The sequence below is a fragment of the Diospyros lotus genome, chromosome 15 (genome assembly GCF_014633365.1).
Source record: "Diospyros lotus cultivar Yz01 chromosome 15, ASM1463336v1, whole genome shotgun sequence".
In the NCBI taxonomy this organism is placed as follows: domain Eukaryota; kingdom Viridiplantae; phylum Streptophyta; class Magnoliopsida; order Ericales; family Ebenaceae; genus Diospyros; species Diospyros lotus.
The window spans coordinates 642,078-666,733 of NC_068352.1; the positions used below are offsets into that span (position 1 = coordinate 642,078).

Here is a 24,656-nt window from a genome sequence, read left to right on the forward strand (position 1 = left end):
AAACATCTTAAACATATTTTCGACTATTAAAATTTAGATGAATTTTGGGTGTCGAAGACTTTGATAAACAAAGTTGTTAAAATTGAGATTTTAAGTGAGATTGAAGAATGGTCTATAAAATCAAATCGTAAAATCGTAAGATTTTAAAAATAATTAAAAGTTCCTTTAATATATCTTAAAAATGACATAACTTTATAAAGAAATAATTAATATTACTTAATAAAATAATTATTACAATTTACCACCATATATGTACCTATTGTAAAATTTTAATATTAATTTATATATAATATAAATCTAAAAAATTACCGACTTTATAAATTTACCATATTCGCCATCAAGTTTATAATTTTGAATCACGAAAAACTCCAATTCTATAAAAATCTAAATTTATAAATTAATTAACTCATTTAAAATTACTTGATCGGTCCAAATTAACTCACAAATTTAGTAATAATACTAATAAAAGTCACGAGCAAGTGAGAAAACCCGAGAAAGAATGAATGAATGATCAAAATTTTAATATTAATTTATATATAATATAAATCTAAAACCTTACCGACTTTATAAATTTACCATCGAGTCTATAATATTAAATTGCAACTCACCTCCGATTCTATAAAAATCTAAATTCATAAATTAATTAACTCAATTTGAAATTATAAGACTCATACAAACCGACAAGTGGGAAAACACTAGAATGAATGATGAAGAATAAAGTGAAATCCATACTTTTAATGGACAAATTCAAAGTCTAGGCGGCGGCCCCCCCCGTGATTTACCCTTCTAGTCAAGTCGCCGAGTAGTAGACTTTAAACAGGGATTAGTTAGTGTAATTCTTGTAAACTAAGACCTTTTTCATAGTATATATAATAATCATAGTGTAATAATGATAATAAAGAAACAAATAAATGAATAAATATGGTGACAAAAGGCATTCAATTTGGCATGACAAGACAAAGTCTCGTGTCTTTTTATAATCTCCCACAAGTTTCAAGATTCCAATGATGATGTAACGTAAATGCCACGTAATTGTTAAATATTTTTGTTAATATATATTTATTAACATCTAACGTATTAATAAATTTATTAATAAAAAATATTATTGTCAAATTTATAAAAAATAATAATTAATAGGTACAAAAAAAAATTTCTGTACAAACAATCTGATACTTAATTCAAACACTAAATTCCTGTTCTCTTTATTATTTTTAAATCGTTTTCAATTTTTATTTTTTAAAATAGTAAAAATGTGCTTAATTTTATATTTTTAAAAATATGTTTTTGAAAATGATAAAAAAATTTGTAAAAAAAATTTAAAATAATAAAAAGTTATTTTGTCTGTTTTCATCACAAATACATTCAAAAATTTTAAAATACACAAAATGCTACAAACAAAATGAATACATTTTTAACAATCTTAAAATATGCACTCAAAACATAAAATTAAAAATAAATTTAAAATTTAAAATTAAAAACTAAAATACGAAAATAACAATTACTAAATACTTGAAGATTGTATTGAGATCAATATAAGATGTATAATTCTTTTAAAAAAAATTCATCTATTTATAGAAAAATATAAAGTTTTTCTTAATCTCCTAAAATTAACCGTCTTTCATATAAATTTTATCTTAATATTATGAGATTTAAAAAGATTAACATTATTGAATCTATTAGAATTAAGATGTTTATTGTTGACGTTCAATTTCAACTGACCTTGATTCGTTTTGGACTGCGATGAGTAAGTCCAAAGTGCCAAAAAAAAGAATACAAAGGTTTCAGATGTGAGTCAACACTAGGATTTTTACGTGATTTGGCCAAAATGATGTCTACTTCACGATCGTACTCTGATTATTTTCTCAGAATGGCAGTGTCCGATTATTTTTTCTGTCTCTGCCCCTTATGATATTTCTGATTCTTATTTATACTGAGGGGTCTTTATAATTTAAATAACATATAAAAATACAATGATTACATAATGGGGGACAAACAGCCCTTATCGTCTACACAAAATCGGGAATGGGATCCTCATTACGAGGGGCATGAGTTGTTGCAGATAAAGTGAATAGTCCCTACTTCTGACTTCTCAGCAGCTTTACCACTTATGCGAGCTGGCAGTTTTAGACCAGCGACCTGGACGGTCCAACGAACTGAGGGTTTTGCTAAGAGCTCGTCAGACGATTGTTGAGAACTCGCTGGGGGCTTCATCGGGAGCTCGCAGAATGCTTACTTTATGAGTTTCAAATTTTGGTGGTTTATGGGCTTTCTTTGACGAGGTCGCTTGCGTTATTCTAGATTCCGGGCGATTGGGTCAACCCATTGGACTGAACTTGGCCCCATAAGAAGTGATGTGAGAATAGCGTATAACATTTATAGATAATACTTATCATTTTCGTAAAACTTTTAAGAGAATTTTTGAAAATCAGAATTATCTTGTTTGTACTTTATTCGAAACTTTTTTTGGAACAAAAGAAAATTATATATTTTTAATCTAAAACATTATTTTAGTCTTTGAAATTTTTTCAATTTTTTAATAAACTTTTCCCAATGATACACCTATAATTATTTAAAAATACAATATAGTTAATTTCAATTGAATATCATAATAATGTTAATTATTATTTTGATATCAAAAAAATATCTAATCTTTTAAATAAAACATATTTATTATATATATATTTTTTAAAATACATATGAATAGACATGACATATATAAATTTATAATAATTGTATGTAAAGTTAGTAATAATTTTAGATATAATTATTATAAAATTGTATATGTCACATCAAGGATTATTTATTAAATTTATCTATAAATATAATATTATATATATATAATATAAAAATGTAAATATTTGGCAAAACAGTGGTCACAAGAACCAGACTCGTGAAGACGGACGAACAGAGAGAGGGAGAGAGAGAGATGTCGATACCTCCAAAAAGCCCCAAACCTTTTATCTCTCTCTTTCTCTTTCTCTCCGTCTCTTTCCACTGAATTCGATTCCATGGTGGTGCGTCTCTGACAGCAAGCAGGGTTGGGTGGTCTTATCTTCTCTTCTCTAACCCCTCTCCCTCTCTCTCTCCACTGCAACTGTCTGCGCAAACTTGGTTGTCTCGTCGCGGCAGATTTGTCAATTTTCACTCGAACGGTTTCGGGAAAGGTACTTGGACCTTCGATTCTTTTCCTCTCTGATCTGGGTGGGGCGTGAGATTCAGGAATTCGGTGATCATGCTTCAGAGTCTGGTGCCTCAGTCCCCCATCAATTCCAACACCACCACCACCACCAACAACCACCCTGCGGCTAGTAATTCTTCCTCCATGAGAGCCAAGCGCAGCGTCGACCGTGGAGAGTCCTCCGGCGACCACGACGAGGACTCGTCCCGGAAGCGCGTGAATTTGTCCGCGGAGGCGTCTATTTCCGGCGAGAAGACCGGCGCCGCCGACCAGGACGAAGCGCTGGTCGACAGCGAGTCCTCCGGTCTGCGGCTTTTAGGCCTTCTGCTGCAATGTGCCGAGTACATCGCCGTGGACAACCTCGACGAAGCCAGCGATCTGTTGCCGGAAATCTGGGAGCTCTCGTCGCCGTTCGGGTCCTCGCCGGAGCGCGTCGCGGCGTACTTCGCCGAAGCTCTGCAGGCGCGAGTCATCAGCTCGTGCCTTGGCACCTACTCTCCGCTCAACATCAAAGCCCTAACCCTTGCCCACAGCCAGAAGATCTGCAACGCTCTCCAGTCCTACAATTCCATCAGTCCGCTCATCAAATTCTCGCACTTCACCGCCAATCAGGTCATCTTCCAGGCGCTCGAAGGAGAGGATTGCGTCCACGTCATCGACCTCGACATAATGCAAGGGCTCCAATGGCCGGGGCTGTTCCACATCCTCGCCTCCCGGTCCAAGAAACTCAGATCAATGCGAATCACCGGCGTCGGATCGTCGATTGAGCTGCTCGAAGCCACCGGCCGTCGCCTCGCCGACTTCGCGAGCTCCCTCGGCCTGCCGTTCGAGTTCCACCCGCTGGAAGGCAAGGTCGGCAACATAACCGACCTGAGTCAACTCGTGGTCCGGCCGGGCGACGCCACGGTGGTGCACTGGATGCACCACTGCCTGTACGACATCACTGGGAGCGACTTGGGGACGCTGAGACTGCTGACTCTTCTCCGGCCGAAGCTGATCACCATCGTGGAGCAAGATCTGAGCCACAGGGGCAACTTCCTCGGGCGGTTCGTCGAGGCGCTGCATTACTACTCCGCGCTGTTCGACGCGCTGGGGGACGGACTTGGTGCGGACAGCGTAGAGAGGCACCAGGTGGAGCAGCAGCTGTTCGGGAGCGAGATCAAGAACATCGTCGCCGTCGGGGGCCCGAAGCGCACCGGCGAGGTGAAGGTGGAGCGGTGGGGAGAGGAGCTCCGTCGGATCGGGTTCCGACCCGTGTCGCTGGCGGGCAACCCGGCGGCCCAGGCGAGCTTGTTGCTGGGGATGTTCCCGTGGAGAGGCTACACTCTGGTGGAGGAAAACGGGTGTTTGAAGCTGGGCTGGAAGGATCTGTCGCTGTTGACCGCCTCCGCCTGGCAGCCGTCCGATTAGTTTACTCCGTCGTTTTCAGCCGTCCATTTTGGAAATGCCAGTCGGCTTGACATTGCAATCGGGGCTCTCTCTCTCTCTCTCTCTCTCTCTCTCTTCTCTAATAATAGGTGCTGAAGAGGCAAAGGGTCCTCCTTTTCTTTCATATAACATAATTTAATTCTTTTGAATATTGCAAAATGTCTATTTTTTAATTTGAACACTTTCTAATAGTATTTTGCATGATTTTTAATAATAATATAATATAATATGTTATTATCAAATGTCACACCAAATATTAATATTCTATGTCTAAATAACATTTTTATAAATAATAATAATAATAATAATGATGATGATGATGATGATAATGGCCCTCCTCACCTCACCTCTCCTTATGGTGATGGGATCTACCCTACTTGATGTAGTAGTTTAGGGTATATAATTGGGATTCTTTAAAGGGATTTTTAATCAAATAAGGTGGGCATAAGATTTATATATATTATCTTATTGTATTTTACTTATGAGATTAAGATCAATATCTATTCATTGGGTTTGAAGATTTCTTACAAAAATTTAATAGGATAAGATTAAGAATGATATTTTTATATTTTTTTTGTCTCATTCATTAAGTAAATCAATTATATATATAGGTATATAATTGGAATATTAAAAATATATTCCGTGTTACACATATATAAATAATAAAAATACATTTATTAACAGAGTTTCGTGATATTAAAATACAAAATTGGATTATAAATAGAATATATAATGTACCAAAATTCATACTTAACCATCTATTGAGTTATTCCACACTTTCTTTGGGTGCAAAAGGTAAAATTTATTACCTTAAGGGCCTCCACACACTGTCCCATACACGTAACATGGGTTAATGACGGAATACGGCAACATACCAGGTAGGAGATACAGTGTATGGTGCCCACAAAGAGCCACCTTCATAGGAGGGTGAAACTCCTATATTGCAACTACCATGATTCAAATCTGCATTATTGGATGTAATTTGTTACCTGAGAATTAATCGTGTCACGCACGTATAGAGGCTATTCCACAATTTCCTAGACCTAAATTAGAGGTGGAAATTGATAGCATGAAAGGTGGCTTTTTAATCAAATTAACGAGGGGGTGTTTGGTTTTGAGCTTATAGTTGAGTTGACTTTAATTAATATTTGACACTTTAATTAGATGTTTGGTAAATTAAGAATTGGTCAAAATTGGTTGAATTAAGTGAATTGTGTGTCTTAAACTCAACCTCACTAAAATCCTGCTAGTGAGTTTAAGACTCTTGAATGTGGAATTAAAAATTTTTTAAAGACCAATTTTGTCTTTATTATAAAATATTCTACACAAATTTTATTTCATTTCATATCCTTTATTTTTTTTTATTATATTATATATATAATATTTATGATTAATTTTATATTGTTTTTAGTTATTTTGCTATCTTAATTTGCATCAACTTAAATATTTACCAAACATTATGACATGTTTATTTGTAAAAAAACTATAGTGGTTTTCGTAAAATATCTTTATAGATATAAAAAATTAAAAATTGTGTCCAAGATGATTTTTTAATTATAAATTTAATATAATTTTTTTCTAAAATTATATTAAATTTTAGAAAAATATTTTACAGATGTTCTCTGCTCATTTATTTTATGACATTTTCGTTGTTTTTCACTTATTTCTTGATAAAAACATGCTTGTCTAATTTGATCCCCCGCTTCGAATCTTGTCGACAATATTGTTTCTCTTTTGCTTTTTTTTTTCTAAATTCACAACAAGTCTCTTTCATTCATCTTGTTTGTGTTTTCACAACCATTCATTTCTGAGCTATTCTCTCCAACTTGTCATCTCCTTTGAAGCTATCGTCGGAACGTCATCACTATAGTTCGAAGTTTCTCTCTTCGTTTATTTGAAAAGACGTTGGTTGAGACTTTCAAATAAAAAATAATATGATTTTCAACACATTCTCTCATTTTCTAAAGTCAAAATTTGGTCTTATATTTGAAATAAATAAACTCATTTTTCATTTTTCTCTAACTTTATGTTGAAATGGAAAAATGGAAACAAAGATAAAAACTATAGATAAAAAATAAAAAAAAAACAATATTCACAAGCAATAGCTCATTCACAATTGCATTAAATTATTGTCATGTTTAAAAGAAAATGAGTTAATTCCGATATGGACGAGTAGTCTCACCCTCTCATTTGGAGACTAATCCCTTTGCCACCCGTAATTTAAGAATTAAAAGAGTTAGTGAGACTTTTAACTAAAACTTATTATAAGTAATGTCAATTCTTTCGATAATACTTTCATGTAATGCAAGTAAGATGCTTAAATTAGTCTAGTTAACCTAATTTTAGGAATAGCTGCTCGACATACTTTCTTCGCTCATAAGTATTATTTAATTTCAAAACAATCTTACATTTAAAATTCGTATCCCTGTTAAATGTATAATTTTTAATTTTTTGTTACCAAAAATAGAAAAGAAAGAAAGAGAAAGCGTTTTTAATTGATCTCGACTTGATAAAATTGAAATTAATAAAATATTTAAATCAAAAATTGAACCGATCTGATTAATGTATAAGAGTGTATATATAAGAGTGTATATATATATATACATTACATATACATAATATATTATTGCATTTATTTAATTTTTAGTTCGAAATTAGAATTAGACCAATACGGATAAAAAATGAAATCAAACTTATTTATTCTTAAATTGAATTTAATTTTTTTATTCAAATTAAAATTAAAATTAAAATATAAATAAAAAGGGTGGAAGAGAAAATGAAGAGAAATGAGTGGCCCATAATAGGAATGGGATTGGATTGGACCGAATCCCTTCCTCTTTCCTTTCCCTTAACGCAAGGCGGCTGGTTTATTCTTTCGTTCCCAATCCCATGGCGTCTCTGCTTGGCGTTGGTTCTACTATTCCCCACTGTTACAGCCCTAACTCCGTACCCAAACACTCCCCAAATAAAGCCCTTCCTCTTCTTCTTCTTCTTCGTCTTCCTTCCTCGGACTTCCTTTCTTCTTATCCGGTATGGTCAACTAGGGTCTTGACCCTCGACTACGAGCGCATCAGCGAGAGGAGAGCGAGGAGGAGACCGGTCGTCAGAGCGGCGGGGGAAAGCATGAGCACGATCACTGAGAAGCTGGGAGTGAAGGTTCACAGAAACCCTCCCGAATCCAAGCTCACCGAACTCGGTGTCCGAAATTGGCCCAAGTAAGTACTTATATCTCTCTCTCTCTCCCTCTCTCTCTCTCTCTCTCTATATATATATATATATGTATGTATGTATACGGGCTTATATATGTTCGATTGGATGTTAATTTGTTGCTCGAATGCTCCAGATCCCGAACGTACTAGGCGCGTCTGTCTCTCCCGCAGGGCTTTATAGTTATGGTGTCTGTATTTTCAACAGAATTTAAATTATCAAAGCTTCTCAAACCGCGTTGAGTTGCGTGTGTCTAGTTCTTGTTCTGACATGATTATCGTTTTTGAAAGAATTGAAAAGTTGCCTTGCTGCACATTGAACTTGAGATGTTTTGGGATCAATTTTCCAGGAATATGATACGCTAAAGAGCCATGCGACCCAGCAAGACTTGGTCAAGTATGTTTAATTGTTTTAGTTGCTTTAGTGGGTTAGATATTCTTCTATTTTCTAGCTTAGTGGAGTCATGTACAGGTTTATATAAGAGCCATCTTGAATTTGTATTGTTTATGTTGGTTAATAAGAATGATCTCATTCCCTCTATTTGTCCTATTTTATCTCTAAATTCTATGCTTACAAATTCTAAACCCAAATTCTTCTATCATTTGGTATTAAAGCGCGGTTTCGACCATGGACACTCGTGGCAAAATCAATGCTGAATTTTGTAATGAAGTTCACAAAATCTTGGCCTGACACGAGTCAAGCATCGACCATTTTCACGCTACTTTACAAACGGTGTTAATCGAGCTTCTAGCTCTCCGACACTCATCAAGCCCAACCACTCGCCAACTTGAAACCAACCCCTTTGCAGCTCAAACAACACCAATGACTACCCCCATCAACACCTCAAATTGTCATTCTCAAAATTGAACGGCGAAGACCCAACTGGCTAGGAGGCAAAGCAATACTTTGATTTCCAAAGTATTGAGAAGGTATTGCATTATAGTGGCATAGGTGGTTGACAAAATTCTATGGTCCACTGACATGAGAAGAATTCACCAAAGCTGTATTACTCCGTTTTAGCCCAACCGATTGCGAAGATACCTTAGAAGCCTTGACTCCCCTTAAACAAACTTCAACAATGGCTGATATTAGGAAGCCTTCGAGAAACTCTCCTACCAAGTAGATAGCTTGCCTGGAAATTTTCTAATTGGTTGCTTTGTGGCAAGACTTCGAGATGATATTCGCTTAGATGTAAAAATCAAACAACCCAAGACCTTGGCAGAGATAATAGGAGTTGCTTGGCTAATTGAGGAACGAAATCAACTACAAAAGATACCAAGCCAACCACTTCACACACAACCAAAATTAGGACCCAATAGTTCTGCTAGAGTTTTGGGCCCCCCACCCACGCTTAAGAGTAGCACCAACGCCATTAATAATGCTAGTCCATTCAAAGGAATTACGAGCCAAGAAGTCTGAGAACGTAGGGAAAAGGGTTTATGCTACTACTGTGATGAGAAATTCTTTCTCGAACATCGGTGTCAATGACTCCAGTTTTTCATGCTTAAAGACATCCTCGACTTCATCCTTGTGGACAAGGATAATTTGAGTTGGGGGGTGGGGGGGATGATACGTGCAATAGCCATGCGACCTAGCAAGACTTGGTCAAGTTTGTTTAGTTGAGACTTGGTCTCTTGAATTTGTACATGACTCCACTAAGCTAGAAAATAGGAGAATATCTAATCCACTAAATCAACTAAAACAACTAAACAGACTTGACCAAGTCTTGCTTTTATATAGACCTGTATATGACTTCGCTGAGCTAGAAAATAGTAGAATATCTAACCCACTAAAGCAACTAAAACAATTAAACAAACTTGACCAAGTCTTGCTGGGCCACATGGCTGTTGCAAGTATCATTTCCCTCTCCCCCCACTTAGATTGTCTTTGTTCGTAAGGATGAAGTCGGGTATGTCTTCAAGCATGAAAAACTGGGGTCGTTGACACTGATGTTTGGGAAGGAATTTTTCATCATAGTAATATCATAGGCTATTTTCCCTATGCTTTCAGACTTCTTGGCTCGTAATTCCTTTGAAGGGACTAGCATTATTAATGGCGCTGGTGCCGGTCTTAAGTGCGAGCGGGGTGCCCCAAACTCTAGCGGAATTGTTGGGTCTTGATTTTGGTTGTGCGTGAAGTGGTTGGCTTGGGATCTTTTGTAGTTGATTCCGTTCCTCGATTAGCGACTCCTATTGTCTCTACCAAGGTCCTGGGTTGTTTGATTTTTACGTCTAAGAGGATGTCATCTCGGAGTCTTGCTACAAAGCAACCAATTAAAAAATTTTCAGGCAGGCCATCTACCTGGTGGGAGAGTTTCTTGAAGGCTTCCTAATAATTTGCCACTGTTAAAGTATGTTTAAGGCAAGTCAAGGCTTCTGACGGATCTTCGTAATCGGTTGGGCCAAAATGGAGCAATACAACTTTGGTGAATTCTTCCCATGTAAATGGACCACAAAATTTTGTCAACCACTCGTGCCACTGTAATGCAATACCTTCTAAATGAAAAGAGGCTAGCTGAACTTGTTGGGTAGGTTCAATATTCTGGAAATCAAAGTATTGCTCTGTCTTATAGATCTAGCCAGTTGGGTCTTTTCCGTTCAATTTTGAGAATGACAATTTGAGGTGTTGATGGGGGCGATCGTTGGTGTTGTTTGGTGGAGAAGAACCTTCAACTACAAAGGGGTTGGTTTTAGGTTAGCGAGTGGTTGGGCTTGATGAGTGTTAGAAAGCTGGAAGCTTGGTTAACACCGTTTGCAAAGTAGCGTGAATATAGTCGATGCTTGACTTGTGTCGGGCCAAGATTTTGTGAACTTCATTACGAAATTTAGCATTGGTTTTGCCGCAAGTGTCCATGGTTGGAACCACACTTTGATACCAAATAATAGAAGAATTTGGATTTAAAATTTGTAAGCAAAGAATTTAGAGAGAAAATAGGACAAATAGAGGGAATGAGATAATTCTTATTAACCAACATAAACAATACAAATTCAAGATGTCTCTTATATAAACCTGTACATAACTCCACTAAGCTAGAAAATAGAAGAATATCTAATCCACTAAACAGACTTGACCAAGTCTTGCTTTATATAGACTTGTACACGACTCTACTAAGTTAGAAAATAGTAGAATATCTAACCCACTAAAGCAACTAAACAGACTTAATCAAGTCTTGCTATTATATAGACCTGCACATGATTCTACTAAGCTAGAAAATAGGAGAATATCTAACCCACTAAAGCAACTAAACAGAATTGATCAAGTCTTGCTATTAGACACACCTGTACATGACCCCACTAAGCTAGAAAATAGGAGAATATCTAACCCACTAAAGCAACTAAACAGACTTGACCAAGTCTTGGGCTGTATCAGAATAGTTCTCAAAACCTGTTCAGCAAATGCTCTTGAGTTTATCTGATTCCGGAATGGTGCTTGGATTGTGTTCTTTCTAGTGATTTTTAATTGTAGATTTGGGGGAAACAGATGTTTGCAAAATTTCTATACTGACCTCAATAGATGAGCAAGTTGAGATAATGGTTTGGTGAGTGAATTTGGGTTGAGAATAAGATAGTATCTGCACATGAAACCAATATTAGGGCGACAGTTATTTGCAATGAAAATGACTTTATTGCTGTTATTGTTACTCTTTTGATAAGTGTTTTGTCCATTTCAAGAGGTCATAGCTCGGATGATTAGAATTTCTGGAGCTTAACTCAACAAACTGAAGCTTTGGTCATCAACATGTTACTTCTATCTGTTTTTTGTTCCCTTTAATACAACAGGATATCTTACCTTTTACCCTATGGTTTAGGAAGCTTATTCTTTTAATTACTATTATTGGCATGAGGGAAAAATGGTTTCATTTTCTAATTGTGGGTTGTTGTAGCATGAAGGTATATTGATCGACCTGTGTTATTTATTTTATTTTTTTGCTAGCATCAACCCCTGTTTTTGTATTGCAATATACTCAATCAGGATTTAGTTTTTATAGTTAGTAGTTATTATTATTGACGTCAGGGAAAAATGATTTTGTTTTCTAACTGCGGGTCGTCGTAGCATGAAGGTATATTGATCAACGTATGTTATTTATTTGTTATTTTTTGCTAGGATCAACCCATGTTTTTCTAATGCAATATAAATCAGGATTTAGTTTTTATAGTTAGTAGTTACTATTATTGACATCAGGGAAAAATGATTTTGTTTTCTAATTGCGGGTCGTTGTAGCATGAAGGTATATTGATCGACCCATGCTATTTATTTTTTATTTTTTGCTAGGATCAACCCATGTTTTTGTATTGCAATATACTCAATCGGGATTTAGTTTTTGCAGTTAGTAGGTGATTATCTGAATTACTATTACTAGTACTACTGTGGGATCAATTAGCTCAGAACTGTCTCTGATGCAGGCTACTTAGCTAATATCTGCAAAACATGCTCCTCTTCCAAACAAGTTCAATTTGGTTGATTATTCATGTAATTGGTCCCCCTGTTACTGTGGCATAGATCAGTGTGTTGAACCGGGAGTTATATTTATTGAGTTAAATCCTTAGAAAGAAAACATAGTATGCTGGACATTCCCTTACTAACTAGATGGTCCTTACAATTCAAAGTTAAATTGAACATGCTACATGTAAATTTATATTCATATATTAACCATTTGGTGCCTCTTAACATGTCAAACTTGGCCAAATCCACATTTTTCTTGTTATTGTACTTTCACGTTTTTTTTCATGTGCGTATCTGAACTTTTTATTATTTCGATTACATCTTTGAATTTGATTTTCGAGTCAATATAATCTTTGTATTTTGACATTTTTTTCGTATGACAACTTAAATTTTTCGTTATTTCGATTACACTAATGGATTTGAATTTTTGACTTAATTTAATCCTTGTTCTTTCATGTGTAAAAAAAAAAAAAAAAAGTAGAATGAGATGACAAGGTACATGTTATACTTTGATCATGTCAAAGTACATAAATTAAATTGATTCGAAAATGCATGTTTATGGGTATAAACAAAATAATGAAAAATTTAGATTATCACACGAAAAAAAAGTCAATGTATAGGGGTTAAATTAACTCGAAAATACAGATATAGGAGATGTAATCGGAATAATGAAACGTGAAAGTAAATGACAAAAATATAGATTTGACCAGTCAAACTTTGTTGGATGCATATAGATAGATGTGTAGCCACGGTTATGTGACGAGTAAATATCCTTTCTATCCTACATGGTAAAGTCAAGTAAAGGAAGCTTAAATCAGAGATATGGTGTGTTGCTTCTTCTTGTGTATTGGGCATCTTTATGATGTTTTGTGGACTGAATAATAATATAGGTGGGGATGCCCGCCGAGCAAGTTCCCATGGACATACTCTAGCAAGGAGGTATGCTATCTGCTGAAGGGAAAGGTGAAGGTCTATCCGGATGGGTCGAAGGAGGCGGTTGAGATTGGTGCGGGCGACTTGGTGGAGTTCCCGAAAGGATTGAGCTGCACTTGGCATGTCTCGGAGGCAGTGGACAAGCACTATTACTTTGAGTAAGGAAAGTTTTACTCTTTTACGATGATGAAGAAGAAGAGCCTTTTGGTTCAAGTCTGAGTGGCAGGCAGGCACACTTTGTTTTGTATGTATTGCTCCCCTAACTTACTATTATGATGAAATTAAAAATGTCTGTGATGAAGCCTGCCTTTATATATATAAAATAAAATTTCTATTTATGTAGTGTAGTGTTATTATACTACTATGGTTAACCATTCAAATTGAAACCCCACCCGTTCCCATGGGAGCCTAACCGTGTCGTGAACTTTTTTTTTTTTTTTTGTGGTGTGTGAACTGTGGGGGTTGAAATTTCCCATATCCCATTCACAAGTTGACATGTCAAAACATAGAATTGGTCTAATTCTATGTTATATCTCTCTTTTTTAAATTAAATTATGAGACTTATTATTATTATTATTTAATTTTGTCATTCAGTCATTAATTTTATTCCAGCGCTATTTAAAATTTAGATACCAAATGAGTTGTAAGGGAAAATTTTCAATATTGCTGACTACAAATTTTGTGATTTTGATTCTTTGTTTGTCATTAATTCTATAATTGGAACAGAGACAAGTAACCAGCGAGTGATGTTATTGAGAATTAGCTCAAAAATAAAAAATAAATAAATGGAAAAACCTTATCCTTGTATTATATGCGCCTACGGCTGTCCCAATAGGATTGGAGGTGAGTAAGGTAAAGCCAAAAAGAGATATTTCTTAGCTCAAATTGCCATTCTCCCTGAGTGAAGCACGACACACACTTATTGGAGGTAATAAATCAAACACTATAAATAAATAAATACACATGACATGAAAAAAAGAACTGTTTCTCGCTCTGCATACAGGTAAAGGATAGCAATGAAAAACCAATTCCCTTACCAACTTCAAGCAACCCACCCACCCACCCACCCCCCCGACTCTGAAAACATACCAACCAACCAACCCACCCCAACAAAAGAAAAAAAAAAAGAAGAAGAGAAAATTCCCATTCTGCTTGCATAAACAAAACTACAATAAATAAACGCTCCTTCCCCACTCCTCCTCTCTTGAGAAATTCAAAAAGATGAACAAAAAGAAGAAATGGCAGAATGTAAATGGAGGAGCCAAAACCGAAAAAGCATGGAAAGCCGTAACTAACAAAACTAATACTTTTTGCCAAGAATTATACCGATGATCACGGACACCAGCCCCACGGCTAAAATGACTTTAAAGGTCGCGAGAGGAGAGGACTCGGTGGTTTGAATCTCCAAGGACGCTGGTGGTGGCTGTGGCTGTGTAGATGTGGATTCCAGCTTTTTCTTGCTCTTGCGTTTTGATGGCGTTGAAATTGTCGATCCCATGTCCCTGGATTTGATCTCCACTCCTTCGTCCTTTGCTTCACCGTGTCCTTCCTGCAACATGTTATGTCTCAGTGCATGCTTATAATTATATATGTACATTGAGGCAAGTGAATCAGCATGGGCATGCAGGCATATATATGTTATCTCTAGGAGCAGTAATTGGGAGAAAGCAAACCTTTTCTTTGGATTTAGCATCAGCGAGCTGCAATTTGTGCTCAAGTTCTTTCACTTGGTTTTGCAAGAGCACGACCATTTTGTCCTTAGCTTCAAGCTCTTCCAAGGAAGACTTTACAGCAGCTTCCCTTCCCAAATCTCTTTGAGACTCGGCTTCTTTCTGTTAACGGGAATTAAAAAAAAAAATCAAAGAATAATTATTCAAACAAATAAAATAACTAAAATAAAAGTAAACAAAAGGAAAGACAATGATAATAATAATGTTGTCAAAAGACAAAAAAAATACCTGGGACTGTAGCGTCTGTCTCTCAAGCGCAAGCTGCTCTTTTAAATCTTCTATCAGTTTCTTTGACGAGTTAAGCTGTTCTACAGCTTCATCCTTCTCACTTGCTGCTGCAGCCAGTTTAGATCGTAGATCATTTAGTTCGGATGCAATCCTGGCTAGTTCCTGAGTAAGGTTTGAATTTGACTCAGCTAGCTGTTCTCTCTCCTTTTCAAGTTGACCTTCCTTCCTTTGCATCTCCTCAATGATGATTTCCAGACCCTCCAATTTCAACCGGGTCTGTTCCAGCTCAATTTTTTGAGTTTCTGCGACACCAGAAGCCTCGCGCGCCTGTTCTTCGTGCATCTTTATTTGCTCTTGGAGTGCGTCTAGCTTTTCGTTTAGGTCTCTAGCTTCTAAATCTCTCTGACTAAATTTCTGAATTGTCCCTTCTAACTCTCTTTGAGTCTCTGAAACCCGGGCTTCAGCTGCTAACTGGAGTTCAGATGCTTTTGAGTGGTGATCTGTTAATTCAGCAACCTTACTCATGTAAGCAGCAAGTTGCTGAGCAGTGCCTTCCTTCTCAGCATGAAAAAGATTTAGTGATTCTTCAAGGTCATTAATCTTGCTTTTTAGCTGCGCATTGGTCTCAACTAGCAGTTCATTCTCTGAAGAAAACTGTGCAGCTTTATTCTCTTCCTCTGAAAGTTTTCTTTTGAGTTCTTCGTTCAATGTCTCAGAAGAAGATAATTTGGTCGAAATCTGATCCAATTCTTCCTTCAGAAACGCAGATCTTTCGGCTGCTTCAGCTATCTGCTCTTCGAAAACCTTCGCCTGACTTTCAAGAATTTTTATTTTCTCATACAGTGAGTTAGCCTCTGAATCTTTGCTGGAGAGGTTTGCACTTGCTTCCTGGAGTTTTAGCTCTGTATCCCTGATTAAAGACTCATGTAATGTTTGGAGCTCTGATTTTCTTGCCGTAGTTTGCTCTAATACTCCACTTTGATGCTCTAGTTGCTCCTCAGCAGACTTGAGCTTCTCAACAACTTCACTTTCTCTCGTCTGTGTATCTTTAAGATCATTTTCCATGATTTCGAATTTCTGTTGTGTTAGACTCAATTCACTCCGTAGGACTTCAAGGAGAGTTTCCGCTTCTGCATGCTTTTCACTGGAACTTTTAAATGCATCTTCTATATTTTTCTTCTCATCTCTCACAATATTCAAGGAATCAATTAATTCTCTTTCCTTGTCATTGGCGTTTAGCAGGGCAGCCTCAAGGCTTGATGCTTGCGATTGAAATTTCTCGAGTTCTGGTTCAAGCTCAGATATCTTATCAAAGTATTTCTTTGACTCTGCTTCTGCATCTCCACATTTTTTTTCTAACAAGCTTATTTGCTCTTCAAGCTCCTGGATTTTGTATTTCTCTGTTTCAAGCAACAGTTCCAGATCACTTACCCTTTTGCCAGCACCCTCTACTTTCAAATGGGACTTCTGGACTAAATCTTCTAGTTCAAGGCTACGTTGATGTGTCGTATTAGCTCGACCCTCATGCTCAGTGCATTTTTCTGAAACAGCCTTCAGTTCCAACTCCAACTCAGAATTACGAGAAGACGATTGATTCAGGTCAGATTCCATCTGAGCTATCTTATCCTCATATACTTGTATTTGGCCACTCAGTTGCTTCTTTTCTTCCTCAACCTCTCTCAGTGTTTCACTAAGAACAGTAATTTTCTCAGAGAACTCTACGAGTTCTCTTTGAGCTTCATTGCTTTTAACCTCTAGCAGATTGATAAGTTGCTCTAGTTCTATATTTCTCTGTTCTGCAGTAATAAATCGTGCCTCAAGCTCTTGCAATTGTGATCTAGCAGCTTCTGATGCTGCATTTGAGGCCTGTACTATGGTTTCCAGCTCAAGATTCTTTTGTTGGGCAGTGGTTGCTGCATACCCAGATTCGTGATGGAGCTCTTCTAGAGATTTTAACTTCTGCTCCAGCTCAGCATTGTTTGCCAGAGCTTGAGAGAGGAGAGAATCCACTTTACAGAAGTTCTCATCTGATAACTGCAACTTCGTCTCCAGATCATTGCATAGTTCCTTCATCTGAATAGCATTACTGTTTAAATCCTCCAAAGCAGCTTCAAGAGCTTCTTTATCTTTGATTACTATGTGCAGTTCATCCTGTACAGTTGAAAACTTTGCTACCTGATCTTTTAGCTCGGCTTCTAACAATTCCTTTGAATGCAATTCCTCCTGCAGCTTCAATTTGACGTCTTCCAACTCAGACGACCTAGTTTGAAGATCTTCTTTTGTTGACAAGAACAAATTCTCAAGTGTTGACATGTCCTCCTTTACACGAAATTCTGAAGCCTTTCTAATATCTAGTTCTTGGGTCAGTTCATGCATACGAGCTTCGTTTGAAGCAAGCTTCTGCTCCATTTCAACCAACTGTGATTTTGAAAGCTCCAACTCTCCACGAACTTCAGAAAGCTCAGCTGCGGTACTGTTGAGTGCTTCCTCAACCTTCTGCTTGTCAGCAATCATCTCATAAAGGCCCTTGAGTTCTTCCTGTAGAGAGGCCATCTGATCTTCCATTTCTTTTGCACTAAGCTTCGCAAGTTCAAGCAACCTTTCAAACTCCAAGGCCCTTTTTGTCTCAGATTCAGCATGTGAACCACTTTGTTTATGCAATTCCTCAAACTTGCGTGCCTCGCCTGCTGAAGTTTGCAGCTCTTGCTCTAGCTCCTGCCATTTATTTCTTGATCCCTCAAGCTCAAGGCTAAGATTGTCAAATGCTACCTTCACATTGGCCAACTCCTCATGCTTTGCTTCTTGAGCATGCAATGCCTCTTGCAAGTCATTAATCCGTTGGTTGTATCTCTCCTCAGCTTCCACGATCTTCTGCTGCACTTTCTTGTGATTAACTTCGAGTTCTTCATATTTCTTTCCACTTTCTTCCAACTTCTCCTTTGTAATGGAGACTTCATCCTTCAGCTGGGAATTCTCTGATTCAGAATGCTTCAGAGCCCCGGCTACTCTTTCCAATTCAAGCTCAAGTTCTTTTACCTTCTCTTGCGCTTCAAGAACTTCTCTACTCAAGAATGAATTGTTTGAGCTTTGTTCATTGTTGGAAGACTTCTCGTCTATAGGAGGTGGCTGTTCAGAAGTAAGTGAAATATCCTTTACATCGAAGGATTCCCTGTCCACTTTTATAAATTCTCCCTCCAAGGCCGTTTCTTCCTCCTCTTTTTTTCCTCCTTTTGGATCTTGATTCAAGTTCCCATCAGAAATCTGCAATAAGATTTTCAAAGAAAAAGAGCTTCAAGCACCACATAAAGGAAAATTATGTGTGTTCTGTTGAATTTTGTCCTTTCCTAACAGCTGGTAAGGAAGTACCAAAAGAATACAAATACGAAGCGGAACATTTAGACAAAAATACCTTAGTAGTCTTAAAAGCATTTGAATCTAGAAATTTACAATAACAAGTTCCAAAGTGCTTGGGCATAGCCCTACCAAAAAGCAAAATGACAATAGTATCTTACTCATGAAACTAACAGTTAATTATAAGGTGATCGGACCAAAGGTTGCATGAATACCAGTAAACAAAAGAATCAGTCCATGTAACAAACATATGTTGCATACAATTTTTGGTATCTCATAACAAATAGCAACCTTGGTCGGATAAGCATTGCTCATCTTTTCAAATACCTTCATTATTGGTATCTCTGGACTTGCTTGCAACTCTTCTTCCATGTCCGAACGTATTGCGCCTTATGTAAGATTCCTTGCGAGCCTGCACAAACATATGTTCATAATTAGAGCAGTCAAGAAGAAAACTGGGCCATCGCAAGTGGCAAGTGATTTTTTGTTTCACTACAAGGCACATGCTAAATGATAAAAGAAAACCTCTATTAAATTTCACTTGTAGAAAATAGGCAGACAACCATACAATTTGTCCATCTGCAAGATTCTACAGTTGGTCTGACATTAGATGTCAAGTTCTTCTGTTTCTGACCAACCCAAATGAAATTAGTCTATTCGATCATATTTGAATTTGTGAATTGGGTTAAATAGTGTGCCAAAGTAGGCCTACAAAACACTGATTCAAATCCAATAGAAATGGTCGATCTCCTTTCTTCATTCCAAGGCAGACTTTTGTTTTTTGTTTTGGAAGTTCTCCTTTTTCGTGAGCATTTATTCCCAACCTCTACTAATTGTGGTCTTGCTAGACCAGCTCATGCTGTTAGCCCATACCATTGATAACAGCCAGAATCTTATACAAATCAGGCTGAAATCAGACCCATACTAATGCAATACATTTTCGCTCATGAAATGAAGAGTTATTAGTATATGCCGTTTTTCCATTTGACAAGTGAGTTTCCAATATTATACTTTCGAGCAGGTTCATAACGAAAACAAATCATATATAGCGCATGACCCTCTTGGGACGAAGTTTATAGATCTTCTAATGAGCTTTCCTGATTCGACTACCCAAGTAATTCTTTATATACATTTGTATGAGTGAGCAATAAATATTAGCTACCTAGTCATACCACGCCATCAAAAAAGAGAGTATAATTGTGATAAATGTTTATATGCAAGGGATGCTAAATGATTATAGAAAAATACGTACATTCAAATATAAGAAACCAACACATGAAAGTATTTTTTTTTTCAGAGAAACACATGAAAGTACTAAAATATAGAATGAATACAATCAAATAGACGAAATCAAGCAGATCAAGTTGGATCATAGAAGAAAACGCGATCATTCTCTTATAACTAGCTCTAACTAAATTTTGAAGTAAAAATAATCATACAAGTTAGACTTAATTATTAACTTATTTCATAAAATATCAAATCTAATAACTAAACTACTTACAAGTAGGTAACAGTACCTTATATTAAAAAATATGGTTTTTTTGGTACTCCTCTTCCTCCTTGCACCATCCCGAATTCCTATGATCGATCAAATGTTAAACAGACAAAACGGGGACAGACTCGTTGTCTTTTGAACGAGCAGCACATTGAAATGTTCACTCACCTAGTTTCTTTGTCATTTCACTGATAAACCGAGGATTGAATAGGTTGGACCTCGGGTCGTGACGAGCAGAATAAATCACGTGTTCCGCGTATTTCAACGTGGGACCAGGCCAACGCCTAAGTAAATAAAATGATCTCGGAATCCTAAGCCTCCCCTTTGGATAGGATATGGCATGCAAAACCAAACTATTTTTATATGGAGGGTTATTTATTTTGATATACTCGTACTCTAGTTTCTTCTTCGGCCAGTCAAAAGAAACAGCCGAAGGGGCATTGACTGTTCCAGAAGCTGAGAAGCGCTGAGGAGGTATTTCCGGTCCAAAGCTATCTAAATCAAACGCCTAACGGTCTCCAAACAGTGAAGAAACGCGCAAGGAAAAATAGGAAAATAAAAAAAAAATGATATAAAGCAACATGAAGCTGTAAGAACTAAAAAGAGAACAAAAAGTAACAAAGGAAAAAGAAAAAGGTGTGCCCGCAAATAAAAAGAAAAATATAAAACAATGACGAAGAAGGCATCATTAGATGGGTGCAGGGGCCTTCCAGTTATTAGTGCGCGGAATGGGGCTTTTACTTGGACACGTGTTCATGGACAGCGTGAATAGAACACCGTTTAATTTGCTAGTGGGGCCAAAATAGCATTCTTAGAAAATTTTAGGCACAAAAATATGATGAAAACTAGAAAGTCAAAAATTATCGACACAAAATGAAATATAAAAAATCATATATAGGATGACAGCAATAGTGTCATAATTATCAACCACTTTGACGACATTTTACCTGGCATTTAAATATTAACGAATTATACATACCGCAGTTACATATAAAATTTTAACAGAATAAGAGGAAGGAAACCGCGGTGCGACTATGTATTTGGGTGAAGAATAGTTTTCCATGAGTAGCAATTTAAAAATTCACGCTCGGGTCAGAGCGTCAGGTGCAATTCTTTACCCACTCTATTTTGATTTGAATGGGTTCGCCTTGGAAAGGTGTTCCCACGTCATCGACCACAGAATTCTTCCTCCGAGTTTGAGTGCTAGTGGAACCCACCACTGGAGGCAGGCTGGCACCGCTCTCTTATAAGTCTTATCTCGGATCTCAATTCTCAGCTCTGATTAGTCACGATTACGAAACTGTCGATTCCACTTTTACCTTAAACAGATATTACCATTTACTAAACAAAGACAAAAGAACAATTTAGCCAAAAAAACAAAGACAAAAGAACAGAAGTATATATAACTGTTATGCATTTTAAATCCCTACATAATTCTTTAGATTTAAGTGTAAAACTAAGATTGAAAAAAGAAATCATAGTTGACATGTATCAACTATAATTTTTATAAGAAACTCATAATAATACTCCTAGTTTAAACATTTTACTAATTAAATTTAGTACACATGCAGTCGAATTTTACAAATTCATTCACATTTCTGTTTGGTCCAACGTGTAAAGACGTCACCTGTTGACTTTAAATTCGCAAAAAAAAAAAAATTAATGTATTTTTTGTCAAACACAAGATATAAAAGGTTTATATCATAAAATTTTTATCAGAATTACACGTAACCAACTAAGAAAAGGACGGAAAGCATGATGTTGCTGGAGCAACAATAACTTCAAGTTGAAGAGTGAAAAACCCAATAAATAAAGAATAAAATGGTTTGAGTATATAAAGAAAATAAAAAAAACACTCCGCAAAACAAATATCATGGAAAAGGAAAAAGTCGATTGAGAGAATAATAGCTGGGTACCAGCCGTGCTTGAAAGAAGACAGGTATTGAGTTCTTCTATAAAGAAAAGGTGTAGAATATTTATATTTTTTTCTGAAAAAATGAAAGTGATTTATGCAATAATTTATAAATGAAAATTAAGGAGAAAAAAAAGAAAGTTTATCATAAAAAATTTAAAGCGACCATACTCCGATGAGAAGGATCATCAGATACCGGAGTAGATAAGGAGAAGCAGTAAGAGAAATTCCTTTTCCTTCTTTCATCGAGAACAAATAAGGAAAGATCGGCAGGGCGCAAACTTATCATAATTAGCAGATCCGATTTCCCTAACTTCAAATTCAAAGAATCAAGCAGAGGTATTCAAGTTTTCTACGATTTTCTTATCCTCCTACTCCTACTAAAATACAGATAATACGATCGGCGGTTTCAATAAGGATCGATCTATCAATTCAGAAAAGCCAAGCGATTCCTGATCCCACTGCTCCGTCGATCAAAGAATCAACCAACCAGCAGTGAACCGAAAACAAATAATCTCAGTAACACACTACACAGAACTACAAGACGGAACCGAACTCGATGAAATCGCAGATATACATATACACAATCTTTACGTGTGTGTGCATATTAATATAAAAATAACTATAAGTAAACATCATTTTGCAAGCAGATCGGGGCGCTCCACAGCCGATCTCGTATAACCGCCAGGCAGAGGAAGAAGAAGAAGAAGATTGATGAAATTGAAGCAGCACAAAATCTCAAATGACAGTAGCAGGACTAAGACCACTCCTATATAAAATACAAAAAGCAAAAGAGATCACTTACTTGCTTGGAGATGAATTCGTCGCTTTACGCGCGGACGTGCTTTTTCTCTCAATTATTGTTGCTGGTTCTCTTCCTCTTCCTTCAAGAAACAGGATCTCAACTGGAGAGAGAGAGAGAGAGAGAGAGAGGTGAAATGAGAAAACGTGAGAGAGACGCGGGAGGAGAGATATACCGTCTTGGGGTTGGGTTTAAATAGTAGAATGAAATTTAGGATGTCCTGTACAAAGCAGTGCTCTCCGCCGGGCCCTCACAACAGCCATTTGAGACAATTGTTTACTTGGAAAGCTCTCTCTTCCCGGACACTTTGCTCCTCCCCTTCCCTCTAATTACGATATTACCCCGACCTATTTTTCCCTTTTTTTTAAATTATAAATTACACTAATAGTATTTAAAATTTTACATATAATTTTAATTTTGTCACCACAATAGTATTTAAAATTTAATATTTTTAATTTTTATCAAATTTTATTAATGAAAATTAATGTAATATATCTTTAAATATAATTTGATAAAAAAATTAAAAAAAGAGACTGAATTTTAATAAAAATCAAGATTTTTAGTAATTCTAGTAACAAAAATAAAAATATAATTACTAATTTATTATAAATTAAAAATTAAGAGACTAATAATATAATTTATTTTATTTATCCATAAAAGTTGATTATATTAGTGATACTTTGCTTCAATTAATGTGGATTTATTATAATTAAGTCGGTAAATTTGACGATCTTAAGTTAGATTAGAATTAATGTCAATTAACTTTAAAAATAAAATAAAAATTAAATTAAATTAAATCAAACCAATCACATTATTTAAATCAATTCTACAAAGAATGAGTGACATTTCGATTAAATTAAAATAATCGAATCGAACTGTTCAAGATTGACTTATACTCATTGTTTGAACAATATCGAACTGATTGTTGAGACTGATGCTCATTGTTAAGACTTAAGAGAGTAAAATCATAAATTATTTTAACAATTGTATTCTGTTTTTAATAAGTTAAGGGGGTGTTTGTTAACTAAGATAAGAGGAAGAAAATGTCAGATGTGGGAAGCATTTCGGATGTTTGGTCTTTCCAACGTGTTTGTTAAGCTTATTTGACCATTTCCGAAAAAGGCATCACGTGACCTCTTATCTCCCCCTTTCAAGATAAATTTATCCGACCTCCCCCATCGGATAAATTTATCTGGCTCTTTCAAGATAAGTCTCAATTACTTATCTACCTCTTGTAAGATAGTTAATGCTATTTAATGCATTTTAAATATTTAAATTTATTAAAAAGCTTATTTATTTATCTCTTATAATTAATATTATTTAATATATTTTTAAATTATTATATGTTTTGACAATTTTTAAAATTTAAATGACATTATTCATTTCATTAATTTTTAAAATTTAAATTTCTCTCTCTCTATATATATTTTATTAACTAATATAATTCATTTCATCAATTTTTAAATTATTTTATTTAATTTTATATTTTATTATCTATTATGAAAATATGTTTTGGCTATTTTTAATTATGTAGGTGGAATTATTGTAATCCTAACAATTATTATTTATACTTTTCAACTCTTTTTAAATTTATTTTTGAACTTGAATTTAGAAAATAAAATATTATTTTTAATTTTAATCTTAATTTTTTTGACAATTCATATTAATCATAAAATACTATTGTAATCATAAATTTGGTAATAGGGATATTTTGGTAAAAAAACCCTTATCTTGGTGCTTATCATATGTATTAACAAACATGTGGAAAGAAAAAATACAGTTACCAATGGATTCTAAAAAATTTAACAAACAGTCTGATAGAAATCTTGGAATGCTTCCCGACCTTATCTTGATCATTCCATATCTTGGTCCGGAAAGTATCCCAATCTTATCTTGATATCACCTTATCTTGCTCATTTTAATAAACGCTCCCTAAGAAAACATGGTGG

General features: G+C 35.7%; 3 protein-coding genes across 4 annotated transcripts; 2 read left to right on the plus strand and 1 right to left on the minus strand.

Moving 5' to 3' along the window:
* The first annotated feature begins 2,868 nt into the window (after positions 1-2,868).
* LOC127792525 (scarecrow-like protein 23) lies at positions 2,869-4,765 on the plus strand. Its single transcript, XM_052323046.1, has one exon. The coding sequence runs from the start codon at positions 3,233-3,235 to the stop codon at positions 4,586-4,588; it is 1,356 nt and encodes a 451-aa protein (XP_052179006.1). The 5' UTR covers positions 2,869-3,232; the 3' UTR covers positions 4,589-4,765.
* Positions 4,766-7,437: 2,672 nt separating this feature from the next.
* LOC127791497 (uncharacterized) lies at positions 7,438-13,527 on the plus strand. The gene is made up of 2 exons (XM_052321408.1): positions 7,438-7,821; positions 13,147-13,527. The coding sequence occupies exons 1-2, from the start codon at positions 7,496-7,498 to the stop codon at positions 13,349-13,351; spliced, it is 531 nt and encodes a 176-aa protein (XP_052177368.1). The 5' UTR covers positions 7,438-7,495; the 3' UTR covers positions 13,352-13,527.
* Positions 13,528-13,906: 379 nt separating this feature from the next.
* Positions 13,907-22,884, minus strand: LOC127791496 (uncharacterized). Of its 2 annotated transcripts, XM_052321407.1 has the most exons (6): positions 20,162-21,334; positions 20,016-20,076; positions 18,826-18,910; positions 15,148-18,408; positions 14,863-15,021; positions 13,907-14,738 (listed from the first exon to the last, which is right to left on the minus strand). In XM_052321407.1, exons 3-6 carry the CDS (start codon positions 18,868-18,870, stop codon positions 14,490-14,492), a joined length of 3,714 nt encoding a protein of 1,237 aa, XP_052177367.1. In that variant the 5' UTR covers positions 18,871-18,910; positions 20,016-20,076; positions 20,162-21,334; the 3' UTR covers positions 13,907-14,489. The 2 variants fall into 2 exon arrangements, with proteins under 2 accessions (XP_052177367.1, XP_052177366.1); XM_052321406.1 differs by lacking the exons at positions 20,016-20,076; positions 20,162-21,334 and adding an exon at positions 22,711-22,884.
* Positions 22,885-24,656: the final 1,772 nt, after the last annotated feature.